Below are 14,938 nucleotides of genomic sequence, written 5' to 3'. Positions count from 1 at the left end.
CATCATTGTGACTTATTGCATTATTGTGGGAGGGAGAGAGGAGCAAGAAACGCCTGATCACGTGTATCGTCATCAATGGAATGAGTGCCACGCACTCCTGGCCAAGGCAGAGGGATGGATGAAACCTTTCTGATCTATTGCTTATCAGAACACTGAAGCCTGGGTGATTGTGCTGTACTTTAACAGACAAGTGTGTCAAATGTATGGGTGAAGATGTTGCAGTGGTGGTGTTAGAGTAATTAATATTTGGAAGGTAATGAATATTTTGAGTTTAAAGATGTCAAAGGTCAAAGACGGAAGGAATGACTAAGATCGGATGTTGACCCCCTCAAATTACAGGGGTATTGAAGCGAGACTGAGTCACCACCTGACCCCAGGAATGAACCAGCGAGGAGGGCTCCTTATTAGAGCAAGGCTCCCGGAAGCCAGATAGCCCTTGTGCTTGCAAGAGCTCAAGGTACAGCCGGCTGTGGAGCACCGAAGCAGCAGCAGCCACAGCAGCCACGGGAATCGTGACCCTCAGGCCCGGCGCCTACCTGGAATTTCCGCAGCGCCTGGTTCAGAACCACCGGGGCGGACAGCTCCCCGCCGCCGCCGGCGCCGACTGCGGAAGGGGACCGAGAGCGAGGGCTTCACGCTCCGTGAGCCGGCTGGGGCGGCGGGAAGACCGGCTGCGTCCCCCCCAACCCCCGACATCCACTCAGTTCCTCCCTTCCCCCTGCGGGGCCGCGCGGGGCCTGCGGGTGGCCGTCCCGGGCCACAGGTTCCGCAGGCGAGGAAGCCACCGTCCGCCCTCCCCCGTGCCGCCACCGCCGCCGCAGCTGCTCTCCTCGCCCCGCTCTGCCGAGGGGTTTGGGGCGTGCTTCGCGCCGGCCCCGCCCCTGCCTGCTCCCCATTGGCCGGCGGGCGGGCCGGAGGTGCGAGGAGGCGGGTCCGTCTCTGGCGGCTCGCGCCCGGGAAGGTCGGCCAGGGAGCGCGGGGTGCGGCGGGAGGGCGCGCGGGGACGCAGCGGGCGCCGAGGAGACGCAGCGGCGGCGGTAGCGGGGGCACCTGGGCCCGGCCGCAGCCCCTGCCTCCCGCCCTCGCGCCCTGCGTCCCTCCACGGCCTGCAGCCTGCGGCGCCCGAGCTCCGAGGGCGCTTCCGAGGGCGCTGGGCCCGAGGCGGCCAAGATGGCGGGCCTGCCGGGCGTGGGGCGGCAGGCGCTGTGCTGCGGGCTGCGCTGGTGGGGGGCGGCGGGCCGCGGCGCGGGCCCGGTGCCCGGCGCGTGTGGCTGGGAGGCGCTCTGGGGGGCGGGCGCGCGGGCGGCGGCCGGGGCCATGGCCCAGGTCGGCGGGAGCGCGCGGAGGAGGGCGCCGGCGCTGCTCGAGGCGGCCCTTGCGCGCCACGAGAGCCTGCATATCTGGGACGAAGTGTTCGGCGAGTCCGGCCCGGACAGCGGCGGGAATGCCTTCTACAGCACGTCCTCCGCCTCGCGCTCCTCCTCCGCCGCCTCCTAGGACGCCGAACAGGAGCGCCCCGGCCCCCCGCTGCCTCCCGACGCCCCCGAAGGGCAGGAGTCCGATGAGGACGAGGCCAGGGCGGGTTGGAGTGCCACGCTGCGGGACCGCCCGCCCCCGCGCTTCGTGGACACTGGCGGTAAGGCGCGGCCCGCGGGGGCGGGGGCGGCCTGGGGAGGTGTGAGCGCGGGGCTAGGAGAACTCCAGACGTTCCGCTGGCCGGCTGCTTGAGGGCGGCTTTTCGGTCAGCACACAGATGGGGCCCTGGCAGCGGGGATTTGAAGTGCGAGAATCAATCTGGTTGCGTGGTGGTGGTTGGTGGGGGCCGCTTTGACTTCCCCGTGGATGGAGAGGATGAGGCGGAGGTCCAGGTGGCACCCTGCCACTGGCAAGGACCCAAGGGGGGGGCCTTCCCTCCCTTGCTGGGAGTGTCCAACCCAGTCACACCTGTGGGGTTGTTGTTAGGGGTGCGTTTGAGTTAGGTTCCTAAAGCCCGATGCAGCTTGTGTGTGTGTGTGTGTGTGTGTCTGTGTCTGTGTGTGTTTGTTGCGGGTGGGGGGTACGTAAATCGTTTTGTGTGGATGGCCACAGAGCAGCGTTACCCAGGTGCCAGGGGTGGGGCAGCCAGCCTTTGGAGGGAGGCCTAGTGCGAGCTGGGACGTCTTCACTGGCTCGTGTTTTCTCCAGTGAATCTGACCAACTTTGTCCATCTCTTTCAGGATCACTTGCTGAGAGCAGAGAAGAGTGAGAGGACCAGTTATCAGCGTTAAGCTGTCTTCTCTCGCTCCAGAAGGCACTTGTGTGTTCTGCTTACCGACACGGTCATGGTCAAGCCCCTGATATCTGGAGGTCGCAGGCCTGCTGGTGGTTGTGGCTGCTTGAAATCCTCCTTTACTGCCTACTTTTTGGGAAGGTAATTCTGACACGTCTCCGCTTAGCCTGCAGAAGCTCTGTGGCCTCTGCCCTCTGGGAGAGGTGGAGACCAGCCAGCAGTCCCACCTGTCCCCTGATGCTTTCTGTTCCTTGCTCGACAGCCTACTGTGGCAGGCCCTTGTTTCTGCACACCATTTTCTTGTGTTGAAGAGTGTGCAACCAGTGTTGTGGAGGACCAGGGAGTGGCCATACTGGACCCAATGCCGCTCTCCCTGTGGCTCTCCATGATTGTTGTTCAACCATAAGAGGGCAGGCCAAAGGGAACCCTGGCTGGTGCCTGGGCTAGGATCTGGACCTTGTGCCACAGCCTGCTGGTAGGCTGATTGGGTTGGCTGGACTCTCTCAGCAGGGAGTGGTCTGCAGACCTCCCACAGACAGGCTGCAGTGTGGACACCCTGAGCTACAGCTGGGCTCTAGGGTCCGAGTCAACTGTGCTGTGTTTTGGAATGGGTGAATTTAACATATTCTCATTTAGGCTTCAGTTCAGAGTTTGGGAATTTTGAAAGTCCCATCACCCTGCATAATCCTTTTAAAGCCCATACATTTCCCAGAATGTCATAAGGGTTTCCAGCCCCAGATGGCTGTTTTCCATTCAATTAGCTCTTTAAGAATTGTACGTACCCAGAGCTCTGGTTTGGCAGACTTGATGCTGTGAGTGCTGTGATCCAGTTTTTGATCTTGGAACATGAGAGACATGTCCTCTTGTTTCCCTCCCTCTCTGGGGAAAATAGGGGAATCGTGTTAGCTTAAGCCTGGTTATGACTAAGAGCCCATGAGTGTTGGTCTGAGAAGGATGAGCGCACCTAAATACATTTTCAAGCAATATTCTGTTTCTCAGTAATCTATACTTGGGAGAAATTCTGCATCAGAGCAATTTAGTCTAGCCACTGTGGCACTTAAATGGTCATGAAGTTCAGGATCATTTGTCATTTAGCATCAGGTTCAAATTCTGCTTCCTTTGGATGTGCACTGAGCTCACATCTGGACCTGAGAATCACAGGCAGGCAGGTGCTTTAACCAAAGACATTTAGTGGTTATTGGATGGTATTTATACCCAATTTTGTTTTCTGGTTTTTTGTGGAAGCTTGCTTTTAAAATCCAGCCCTAATGAAGAATTTCCTTTTCTTCTTGAAACAGTCTTTCCCTGTGGGAAATTCGGGGTGGTGGCGGAAGGGTGAGGTGGATGGTTTATTAAGCATGAGTTCAGATGGCCTGGAACAATGGGATATGATTTATGGGGCCTGGAAATAGATGCCGGGCAGAGAAAACCCTTGTGCCCCGCGGTGGGGGGAGGAGAGATGGACGGGTTTGGTAAGAGTGAGAGCTGCACCCTGGCCAGTCTGAGAGCAGAGAGGCTCAGGCTCTGAGGTTTATTAAAGTGTCAAATATAACCCCACTTTAGGAAGGCAGCTTGGGCCTGTCTTCCATCTTTGTTCCCTGGTTCACTGACAGACGTCAGCGGGCCGGTGGGGTAGGAAAGGGTGGCAAACAGGATGGTGGCATTTGGATCTGTGATCAACCCTCGAATAGGAAAATCCGTAGCAGAAATGGCTGTTGCTGCTAGAAGCAGATGAGGAAAGCAAAGGACTTAGGGAACAGGTTTCATGCCTGCCTTCTGCTGCAAAAGCGTGTGTGTGTGTGTGTGTGTGTGTGTGTGTGTAGATAAGTGAATGTGTATGTGTGCATAGGTGTCTTACACATAAATATGTATTGCTTGTGCTGGATTGGGCTGGTTGGGGATTTTGGTTTTGGTTTTAAATTAGAGATCACAGGTGCTGTCTAGGAGTCCCGCTGATGCCCTAGAGTCCTTGCGCCGGAGAGAGGCATCGGCACTGGGCACCCCTGAGCTTGGATCTGCATCTGGAGTGCAGTAGGGAGGCACCTGGTGCCCAGCCGAGGGGAGGAGGGCAGGGAGGCAGAGGTGTTTCTGTGGTTCAGGTTGAGACTAGTCCACGAACAGCTCTTCTAGTCTTCCAGTCTTCCCAGATTCTTCCTTCTGTTCTGTCCACACATTTAGCTTCCTGGATCAGGTGCTCCAGAAGTGCAGCCAGCAGATAGGAGTGGAGGTACCCTCTCCCTCTCCCCCTTCCCTCTCCTCCCTGGCTTCTGGTTGTGCCTGGAGATATGGGCCCCCTTGAGGTGATTTAAATACAAAGACCATGCTTGCCCTGCTGCCTCTTAAACCCTGTCTGAAGGGAGGGTCAGCTTGGAAGCTGGAGATGCGTGCTGGGACCCCAGGGTCCAGAACCTTCTCCTGATCAGACTTACAGCTCTCCCTCTAAAATAACCCCTTCAAGCTGTCAGCCTCACCTGCCCACTGTGTAAATAACTGACACAGCAGCACAGCAGGCGGGCTCACTCCTTGGAAGCAGCACGAAATTCAGGACGCGCTGGTTTCCGGGCTTCTGCCCTTCTCATTTCCCATTCTGAGCAGTCTTGTGACTCATTTCCTCTGAGGAGGCAAAGGAACAGGCAGATTTCCCAGATGCTCAGGGGCCCCTCTGTGTTTGGCTTTGTCGGTGGTTCCTTTGCCATGGCTGGCTGCATTCTGAGCTGTTTGCTTTTTCTCTTAGAGGCTGGACATCCTAAGAGTTTTTTTTTTTTTCTGTGTACTGTGTCAGCAACCCTCGGTAATCATTCAGCAGGGAGGTGTGACCTTGAGAAGCTGAAGACGACCTTAGGCCTTAGGAAGTTAACACGGTTAAATGTTTTATCTTAGGGTTTGTTGTTGGTTTACTCAGCTTAAAGTCTTTTTTGACTGAGAAGTAAGAGGAGAAACATCTTAAAGCTAGAGTTAAATGTATATGCTTGTAATGGGTTTGTGAGCTGAGGTACCTGGGCCCTCGTCATTGGTGTCCACGGTGAGCCACTGCTCCCAGCTTTAGCTCTGTATGGCATTCGGTGGCTCCGGGAGGAGCTGTGCGTCTGGGCGAGCGACAGGGTACGCCTTATGCAGTGCTCCCTAATAGTCAGCCACGTGCCCCTACCACACAGAATTCAGAGAAGGGAGCTTCCTGGAGGGAGGTGGTGTTCAGGCTGTGGGCATGACGGTGACCACAACCAGCGGGCCCCGGTCATAATGTTCCGTTTCATAATCACGCCAAACCTTTGTGAGTACTCCGAGAGAGCCGCGATCACCTCCACTTCACAGAGAAACATGGTTTCGTCTGAGGCGATGAGATTACCTGGGGAAGTGGTAGCCTTCTCTCGAGGGAGACTTGATTAATCAGGGAAGGTCGTGCCTTTTTAGTTTTTTTTTTTTCGTTACAGCAATCTGAAAACTTTTGCTGTCAGAAATACTTTCGTATTTTTACAGGGAATTGCTTTACAGGGTCTTTTTCTCAGGGCGTACGCAGTTCAGTGAGATCTAATGCATGTTTGGATTTGGATTTGTGTAACCAATCTGCACAGTCGGATAAGAGACAGGAAATCTGCAATGTTATCTCTTTATTTAATCTGTCTCAGCCACTGTGATGAGCGTCGATAGAGCTAGAGCGCTTCTGCAGGCAGCAGGGCTCTGAATCCATGGGGAATCTGGGAGTTGTGTGGGGTCTGGTACTCAGTTTTATTTTATTTATTTAAAGATTTTATTTATTTTATTTGACAGATAGAGATCACAAGTAGGCAGAGAGGCAGGCAGAGAGAGGGACGAGGAAGCAGACTCCCTGCTGAGCAGAGAGCCCGATGCGGGGCTCGATCCCAGGACCCTGAGATCATGACCTGAGCCGAAGGCAGAGGCTTTAACCCACTGAACCACCCAGGCGCCCCTGGTACTCAGTTTTAGAGTTGAAAACTCACCTTTATTTTTAAAAAGTGTGATTGTGTATTTTTTCTTATTAATAAGTAATATATGTACATTTTAGGGAAAAATGATAAAATTTTAAGAAATCCCATAATCCCTCATGACCTTAGCTAATCATAGTTAATCATATTGAGTATATTCTTCATATATCTTAGGTGTCAGCTTGTTGGGTGACCTGCTCTTTAATTGTAATTAATATATTGTAGTCGTTTTCCATTTACATTTTTTAATGTCGATTTTAATGAGTCCGCGGTATCACACAGTTTCCTCTGGGTCCGTGTTGTTGCTGCCTCCCTCTTGTATTTGTTCTGCTGTGATAAATATTCTTGAAACCTAAGTCTGTGTGCACATCTGTAGCACAATCCTTAGCAGAAAATGACCGAAGCAGAATTGAATCAAGGACCCACTGTAAGGTTTTTGGTGTCTGTGGTGAAATAGGTCTCCATAAACATATCTACAATGCTCCTGCCGGCTGTGCACAGAAATCCTTAGAAAGTCATGCTCGGAGGACCTGCTCCAGTGTGTGAATCCTGCCCGCCGGGGCTCTTAGAGGACCGTTGCCTTTGGTAAAGCTTGCTGAGGTGTAATACACACACACAGCACATGAGTCCTAGCATGCGGCACGCTGTGTGTAACTACTACCCAGATGAGGATCAGGAACATTCTGAGCACACCAGAGGTTCCCTCCTGCTCCTTCCCAGTCAGTCACTCCCTGCCCCCTGCTTCTCTTCCATCACCAGTGATCAAGTTTGCCTGTTACCTTGCTCTGGTGGTTCGGTTCCTCAGGACATCTGTGGATTCCTTCTTGTTGTCGCGTATGTGGCATCTTAAATTTCGTTATCGTCTGTTGTCTTCCATCACGTAGGTACTGTAGTCAGTTATCCGTTCTCCTGTTAATGGTCTTTTACATGGCATCCAGTTTGGGGCTTCCGAGGATAAGCTTCTTTAGACATTCTTGTGGTTTTGATGGACAGATACATTTCCCTTGATCATGTAAACCTAGGAAAAGGTTTTCCAGGTCCTAGATTAGATGCGGGTCTCCCCTGTCGACCTCGTGGATTGGGTGATGTTTTGCTGAGGCCTGTCTTGTGCATGGCCAGATGTTGGCCACCTCCATTTGGCCTCTCCCCACCAAATGCCCAGTGGCGCCCTTTCCTCCAATTACATCAACCAAACGTTTCTCCAGGCATTGCCATATGTCCCCTGGGGAGCCAAATCACCTGCAGCTGAGAACAACTGCTTAATATTCTTAAAATTTATTTAAAATTTATTTTTTGAAAAGATTTTATGTATTTATTTGAGAGGGAGGGGAGAAGCAGAGGGAGAGGGAGAAGCCAACTCCCTGTTGAGTAGGGATCCCGGTGCAGGCCTGGATCCCAGGACCTTAGGATCATGACCTGAGCCAAAGGCAGATGCTTCACCGACTGAATCCCCTGGTGCTCTGAGAACCCCTGCTTCAGTACATGCTGCCACACTGTGTTCCAGTTCATCCAGCTGCCAGCGATGTGCGGGACATGCCATGTGTTAATTCAGCAACATACTGAACCCTGCTGTGATAAAATGATGAGTGAGACCTGTCTCCTGGGGTCCAGCAGGAGAGACAAAGTAAAGACAAGGAGAAAGAGCCTCTGGGAAGCAGTGGGATAAACGTTAACAGGGATTTATATGGAATTCTGGGGAGAGTCACCTGGTCCAGCGGGGTTGGGGAGGAGGTGGCCCCTCGGATGGAGGTGGCCCCCTGAGCTGCTTCTGGAAGCAGAGATAATGATTACTCAGGTGAAGAGGAAGGAACAGGGCATCTCCAACTCGGGCAAAGGCCAGGAGGAGAGAGAAGGTATGCCACTCTGCCCAGGGGTGAACCCACCCTTTTCCTACCCTGAGCATCCCAACCCGAGGCCTTATATACGAAAATGTCCTGAAACGCGACATGATGTCCTTGTTACCACAGCACAAGTAACTGTAGCTGGGATCCAAGGTCCCATGTTCAGGTGCAGATACAGATGTTTCCGGCATTTCCTAGCGCCCACAGAGAGGGGAATGTGGTCGGCTCGGTGAGATCTATGAACTTAGGATGGAATCTCTGGAGAAGCCCTGAGCTCTGCCCTCGAAAGAAGGAAGAGGGAAAGGGAAAAACTCAACTTCTGTTGGCGGAAAGAGGCACGGTGTTGTCTCGGGGTGGGAGGGATGTCGTACTAAAAGGATAACAGGCTCTGAAAACCCCCTGTAATGTGATGATGATGTTCCGCCCCGACTGGCACGTGGTGCAGAGAGCCCCTCTCCCCTTTTTGAGTTTCAGAAAAAACTTATTACAAAAGTAGGAACCCCGGGCAATAGTTAGCTGTGTGTTTAATAAGCCACTTTACTAAAAAGTTTAGAACTGCAAATCTTGACACTCTCGCTGCGACAGACTCACTCCTTGGCCAGGATATTTGAAACTTCATCTGCTTCCATTTCCAGCTTCTAGGCTCGTGGACACCCCCACCCCATCCCCATTTCTTCTGTGGAAGAGGAGCGATCTTTTACAAATATAGGCTAATCTGATGATTCCCCGCTTAAACCTTCATGTAGCTTCCGGCTGAAACCAAAGGGAATTCCAGAGTCCTTCGCAAGGCCTCCAATGCCGACAGCTGCTCCGCAGCCTTCCTTCCAGTGTCCCCTTAGTCCCCTGTCCTGCTCTCTGCACATAATCTATTCATTTCCGCCTTCATGCCTATGGGGCCCATACCTGGAATGTTCTTCATGGCAGGCTCTGCTTGTTAGTTTGGTCTTGATTCAGATGTCACTGCCTTACCCCATCCCTCTTTGCTGCCACATTTGCTAATATGTTTCCCTTGTGGGATGAGATGCTGGATGTCTTGGTCACAGTTAGGACACGTGAGTCCTCTGTGTTTGTTGAATAAAGGAACTAACAGAAGACAAGATGAACACACAGCTAGATTGTTAAAAATGAGGATGGAATCAGCACCAATGGAGAAATGTCTAAACGTTTTCTACATCCCAAATAGTGGAAGAGAGGTTGGACCACTCTTGAGGGAACGGATTCCCTACTAGGAAGGCAGCGAAGTAAGTCTGGGATGTGTTTTACAGGTTTTCTGTCCTGCATAGAAAACTGAACTTGGCCTCGGAGGAACTCTACAATCTTGGGCTTCTGCGGCCTGCCCACTTCCTAAGAGCTAGAGACCCCCAGACAAAAGCCTATTAGAAATCTAAAGGGAAGCCAGCCTCTTGTACCCTTTTATCTGTTTAACAAGTACTTCTGTGTCCTGTACTATGTGCATATAGTGTTCTAAGAACTTCATTTTTTTAAGATTTTATTTATATATTTGAGAGAGAGAGAGAGGGTAGGAAGTGAAGAGGGAGGGAGAGGGACATGCAGACTCCTCGCTGAGCAAGGAGCCTGACACGGCCCTATCCCAGGACCCTGAGATCATGACCTGAGCTGAAGTCAGATGCTTACCCACTGAGCCACCCAGGTGCCTCTAAACATTTTGTAACGTGTGTGCTCCTCAAAACAATCTTGTGAGGTATTATTATCCTCATTTTTAGTATAAGGAAACTGAGTCAACGATTGGTCAAGTGATCTCAGGTGAAAGAGTTCCTTTGATTAGGGCTCGAGGAAACCCCATCCTTACGGCGTGAATGTGGAACACAGTATATCTGTTCAGATCTGCTACTTAATGGTATTTCCCTTGTGAGGGGCCCTTGAAGGCCAGTGTCATTCTCCAGATCTGTCTGACCTGCTGCCTCTCTTCCTGGTGGCGGCACCTCGTTACTCAGCACCCTTTGTAGTGAGACGGGACTGCTGCCTGGATTCAGCGCGGTGGAAAATGAGCCCAAGTTTGGGCTCCACTCTCAGGCCTGGCCGCGGGGAGGCCCCTGGGAGCCACACGTCAGGGATGTTGGGGGCCGGCAGGCAAAACGACCTCGTATCGAAATCACCATTTGGAGAAAAGGTGCTCCTGCATCAGCCACAGCTCTCAGGGATTAAAGGCTTTTTGGCCAGAAATGAACTTCTTCCCCTGTTGGTTCTTGGTACGTTTGGTGGGGGGTGTTAGAGGAGCCGGGTTTGCAGACACAGATGCTGAAGAAAAGCGGATTCCTCCGGGGAAGTGTATTCAGAGCAGTAGGGCCCACGCGGCATTGCTGCGTGGGGACTCCTGAGGGGCTATGAGGGAAGACAACCCAGAGGATAAAAATCGATTGCCTGTCTCCTTGCTGCGACATTCCCACGGTGATTTTGGGAGCGGCCACGGAAGGGTGCCGGGAAGCCACGTGCATCCTGCGCTCTGGAGATGGGTGCTGAACCGCACGTCGGTGGTTCGAGGATGTAGACGGTTTGGAAGGGGCTAGGGGGTCAGTTTATGGCTGGAGAGGACCTGGGGCAGGAGGCCTGGGCTGTGCGTGGGCTCCCCCTGTGACTTTGCACCAAGGGGCTCCTTCCCAGGGTTCTGAGGGTCAGGAAAGATGTGCGGGGAAGCCCAGAGCTGCTGGCTCATTCTGGGGAGCTTTATCTTTCTTCCTTTAAACTCCCTCTGTCCCGTGTGGCCATAATGCACATGATGGCTTTTGTGCTACTTAGGAGATTTTCAGACCTTTGCAGCAACCAGGAACCTTAAAGAGGGCAAACCCAGGGTACCTATATGAGGCAGGGGAAAGCAGGCGCTGTCTTTGAAGTTGGGAGTGGGAGGGCCCCAGAGTCCCCCACCCCACCCCAGGGTGCTTCCACACCCCATCCCGCTCAGTTCCTCATACTCTAATGTGAAGGACCTTTGGCTGGGACCTGGGTCAGGAGGGGAGAGAGGCCTCTGAGAGGCACCCAGTCCTTTTCTGAGATGGTGAAGAGGACACTGATAAGTCCATGAGATTCTGGTGTTTCAAAGCCACCCAAAAGTGTCTATGGCAAAGTGATTAAAAATTGAATTATTTTGGGGCTTCCTGGGTGCCTCAGTTGGTTAAGCATCTGCCTTCGTTCAGGTCATGGTCTCAGGGTCCTGGGATCGAGCCCCAAATCGGGCTTCCTGCTCAGTGGGAGAGTCTGCTTGTCCCTCTGCTTATGTGCTCTGTCTCAACAAATCACAATTTTTTTTTTAAATTTTAAAGATTTTTATTTTATTATTTTGGATGGAACTGAAATGGGAGGACACCTGTTTCCTTCTTCAGGAAACTGTTACAAAAAGAAGATCATGGATTGGGAGAGAGGATGATTTTCTAGGAAGAAAAAAGGTAAATAAGTGTAATTTTCTAAAAGTGGTGACAGTCTTGCTTGTAGATGTTCCTCCTGCATTTTGGGAAGTTGGAGAATCCGTAATACTTTCAATTAAAGTTTTCCTGAGAATCCCCAGCTGACTTTGGGGGTGGGGGGCATTGTCCTTTGTGCAGATTTTGAGCTTCTGTGAGTGAGCAGACCTCCACTCCAGAGTGACATAAAAAGCAATCTGCACCTCCTTCCTGATTTGTCTGTAATGAAACTTGCTTTCCTCAGGTCCCAGCATTCGAGGCAGATAAATATGTTCCCTTTCGTTGGCTCTTACTCATACTTCAGCAAGATTTCCCATGTGCTTTCCTTGGCTGGCTGGGAAACTGGACCACAATTTATGGGATCTTAGGGGACAGGCGCATAGAATTCCAGTGGGATCTCAGAACAGAACCTAATTGTAGATTAGAGACCATTGCGGTGTGAAGCTTTTCTTTGAGATCGAAAGAGGTGCATGTTATGCAAATATTAGCAAGTGTAAGTTCACACTGTCTATTGAAAATTTATAGACTCATTATGGTCACGAAGGCTGGAAGATAAGTAGATTTTGGGAAAGATGCAGGTAAATTCAGGGAGGTGGCAAATTACCCCAGGGAAAGTAGAATGGCTAAAGAGTATGGCCCACACTTTTTTTTTAAAGATTTTATTTATTTGCCAGAGATAGAGAGAGAGAGTACACACAAGCAGGCAGAGAGGCAGGCAGAGGCAGCAAGTGAAGCAGGCTCCCTGCCGAGCAAGGAGCCCGATGTGGAACTTGATCCCAGGACCTTGGAATCATGATCCGAGCCGAAGGCAGCAGCTTAACCAACTGAGCCACCCAGGCGTCCCTGGCCCAAACTTTTTTTTTTTTTTAAAGATTTTATTTATTTATTTGACAGAGAGAAATCACAAGTAGATGGAGAGGCAGGCAGAGAGAGAGAGGGAGGGAAGCAGGCTCCCTGCTGAGCAGAGAGCCCGATGCGGGACTCGATCCCAGGACCCTGAGATCATGACCTATGCCAAAGGCAGTGGCTTAACCAACTGAGCCACCCAGTCGCCCCCTCGCCCAAACTTTTTTAAAAGATTTTATTCACTTATTTGACACACAGAGAGCCAGAAAGCACAAGTTGGGGGAATGGCAGAGGGAGAAGGAGAAGCAGGCTCCCCGCTGAGCAGGGAGGCAAATGTGTGGGACTGGATCCCAGGAGCCTGGGATCATGACCTGGGCTGAAGAAAGACACTTAACTGACTGAGCCACCCAGGCGCCCCCTGGCTCCAACTTCCAAAGATGGTGTATGAGATACCTTTGGTGCGAAGGAATGAAGATCAGCAACTGTCCTTGATTCTGCTTCTCAGGAAGGCATTGGGATGTGGTGCCCAGGACTTTGGAGACAGACACACGCGTGGTGCCCTCCGGCTCTGCCGCTAAAGCAACACCTTCCAGAGGGCAGCTGCAGGCACCGGGTGGCGTCACACAGGGTCAGTCCCGGGAGGCACTCAGCCATGTACCCCTTCCTCCATCCTGATGGGGTTAAAAAAATTACCTATATATATATAAAAAAAGAACCAGAATCGTGGGAATGAATGAAAAATAAAGGTTTTCCTATGAAGTAGTGGTAGTTCTCTTGTAGTACTTTTTTTCTCTCTCCCTCTCTCTCTCTTTTTTTTTTTTTTTCTTTCTTGGTTTGTTTTCTGGGGAAGGAGCCTGCCATGTGGGTTTTCAGTCAATGATGTTCCCTGACTTAAGTCCTACTGCCCCCCTCAAGGGGGTGGGCTCTGAGGAAACTTTTTTTTTTTTTCAGGCTTTTGTTCTCTGGCGGTTTTTTGTTTGTTCACTTTTTTTTTTCTCACTTTGACCGCTTTTGATGGTTTTTGTAGTTTTAGAGGAAAACAAACCGCACCCTGATCCTCTCTCTCAGAGAGAAGCCTCAGTCTGGCTACAGAGCCCTATTAAGCTCCCCCTTGGCCGCTGGCAGAGCAGGTTCCAAGTCGCTGTCCCTGGGGATGGAGGATCTTTTGCTTGTACCCAAAAGCACGGCAGCAGCAGCTTTGGGCACCTCTAGACTGCTAGAGAGGTTCCAAGCAGCAATCGCACACTGAGATTTTCCCGCTGGCCCAGGCTGGGAGTGCCCGGTCTTTCTGGGTCTAAGAGCGCCCACCTTGCACGCACCAATTTCAGGGAAGGCAGAGGTTCGCGCGCGGGTCTCAGGCTCTGAGAACTGGGCACAGGTCCTAGAGCACCAGGCTGGGCCTTCGCGCACCTCTCTGGGGTGAGAGTTTGGTGCAGGCTCTGAAACAAGGGCGTGTATCAAAGGGCACCTGCTGGGCCTTTATACCTCTCTCAGGGGAGTATCTCAGGCTCTATAGCAGGACTCTTGCATTCTGCCCCCTGGTGTGGCTCCCATCCCCTCACAGGAAACGGACCCCATGCATTCTCCCTGCGCTGGCAGCTTAGGGACCAAGAGCTGGTTTCTCTGCCGCACTCTCTGCCTCAGCGCCACGGGAGGCTGTCCTGGGACCAGGGACTTAAGCCCCTGTCCCTAGCTGCCCCGATTCCCACAATTTTCCCAGAGATGCTTTGCTCTTTTGGAGTGCTTTCAACCAGTCTCCGAGTTAATGCTGGTCCCCAGACGCAGGGCACTCTCGCTTGTATTGGGGTATTACTTTCCAACTGGTTGCCCCTGGTAGCTCCCTCCCCCTTTTGTTTATCTTCTGATATCAGTTCACAGTTCCCACTCCGCTTTACCTGCCCACTGGCTTCTTCTCCCCCTGTAGAGATCCAGACATGTATAATTCTTATCTCAGGCTGATTTCATGGGTGATTGGAGTTCATGGGTGATTGGTAGGTAATCAGCTCATTTTGGGGCACAAGTTGAAAAGACACCTCCTCCTACTTCCACGCCATTTTGTCCCCCCTCTTAACTTTTTTTTTTTTAATTTTATTTGACAGCACAAGTAGAGGGAGAGGATGAAAGAGAAGCAGGATCTTCACTGAGCAGGGAGCCAGATGCAGGGCTGGATCCCAGGACCCTGGACAGATGCTGTACTGAGGGAGCCACCCAGACACCCTTTTAGACCTAGGATGCAGGTAGGAGAAGCAATCCAGGCGTTCCTTGGCCCAACACTAATGACCATGGCTCAGACAAATCCATCTTCCACTGCAGGCTTCCAGATACTCTGCGAAGGAGACATTCCCCTTCCTGTCCCTGAATGCTCTGCCAGTTCAAGGCAGATCCATGTTTCTGAGGGTTCCTCTTTGGTCATTCTGTCAGGGACAGCCAAGAGGGCTCCAAGCCTGTGTGGACCCCAGGCCTGGGGATCCCAGCCCTGAACTCTTTGCTCTGCCCTTGATGACCCCAGAATAGATCAATTCAGCAACTGTCAATCCATGCCAGGCCAGGGAACAAACACAGCAGTACACAAGATCAACTCGCCTTGGTCCCAGGAGCCTGGATTCCCCAAGGAGGGCTTCA

General features: G+C 52.0%; 2 protein-coding genes across 5 annotated transcripts in view; both read left to right on the top strand.

Annotated features, from left to right (window-relative positions):
- LOC309841115 (conserved oligomeric Golgi complex subunit 2-like) overlaps nucleotides 1–507 on the top strand; it is a 34,624-nt gene extending 34,117 nt beyond the window's left edge. The window contains exon 4 of the mRNA XM_082684014.1: nucleotides 340–507. Within this exon, the coding sequence (XP_082540140.1) occupies nucleotides 340–433 (94 nt within the window). The 3' untranslated portion in view covers nucleotides 434–507. The remainder of the gene's footprint in view (nucleotides 1–339) is intronic.
- Nucleotides 508–1,020: 513 nt separating this feature from the next.
- The window catches only part of LOC309841117 (uncharacterized protein), a 43,817-nt gene continuing 29,899 nt past the window's right edge, over nucleotides 1,021–14,938 (top strand). For 3 of the 4 annotated variants that reach the window (XM_082684020.1, XM_082684019.1, XM_082684017.1), the window contains exons 1-2: nucleotides 1,021–1,636; nucleotides 2,217–2,410. In XM_082684020.1, the coding sequence (XP_082540146.1) occupies nucleotides 1,171–1,497 (327 nt within the window). In that variant the 5' untranslated portion in view covers nucleotides 1,021–1,170 and the 3' untranslated portion in view covers nucleotides 1,498–1,636; nucleotides 2,217–2,410. Of the gene's footprint in view, nucleotides 1,637–2,216; nucleotides 2,411–14,415; nucleotides 14,554–14,938 lie in introns of all 4 variants that reach the window. The other variant, XM_082684018.1, reaches the window with a different exon arrangement.

The sequence above is a fragment of the Mustela nivalis genome, assembly GCF_964662115.1.
Source record: "Mustela nivalis genome assembly, chromosome: 9".
Lineage (NCBI taxonomy): Eukaryota > Metazoa > Chordata > Mammalia > Carnivora > Mustelidae > Mustela > Mustela nivalis.
This window is presented reverse-complemented; position numbering and strand designations above follow the sequence as displayed.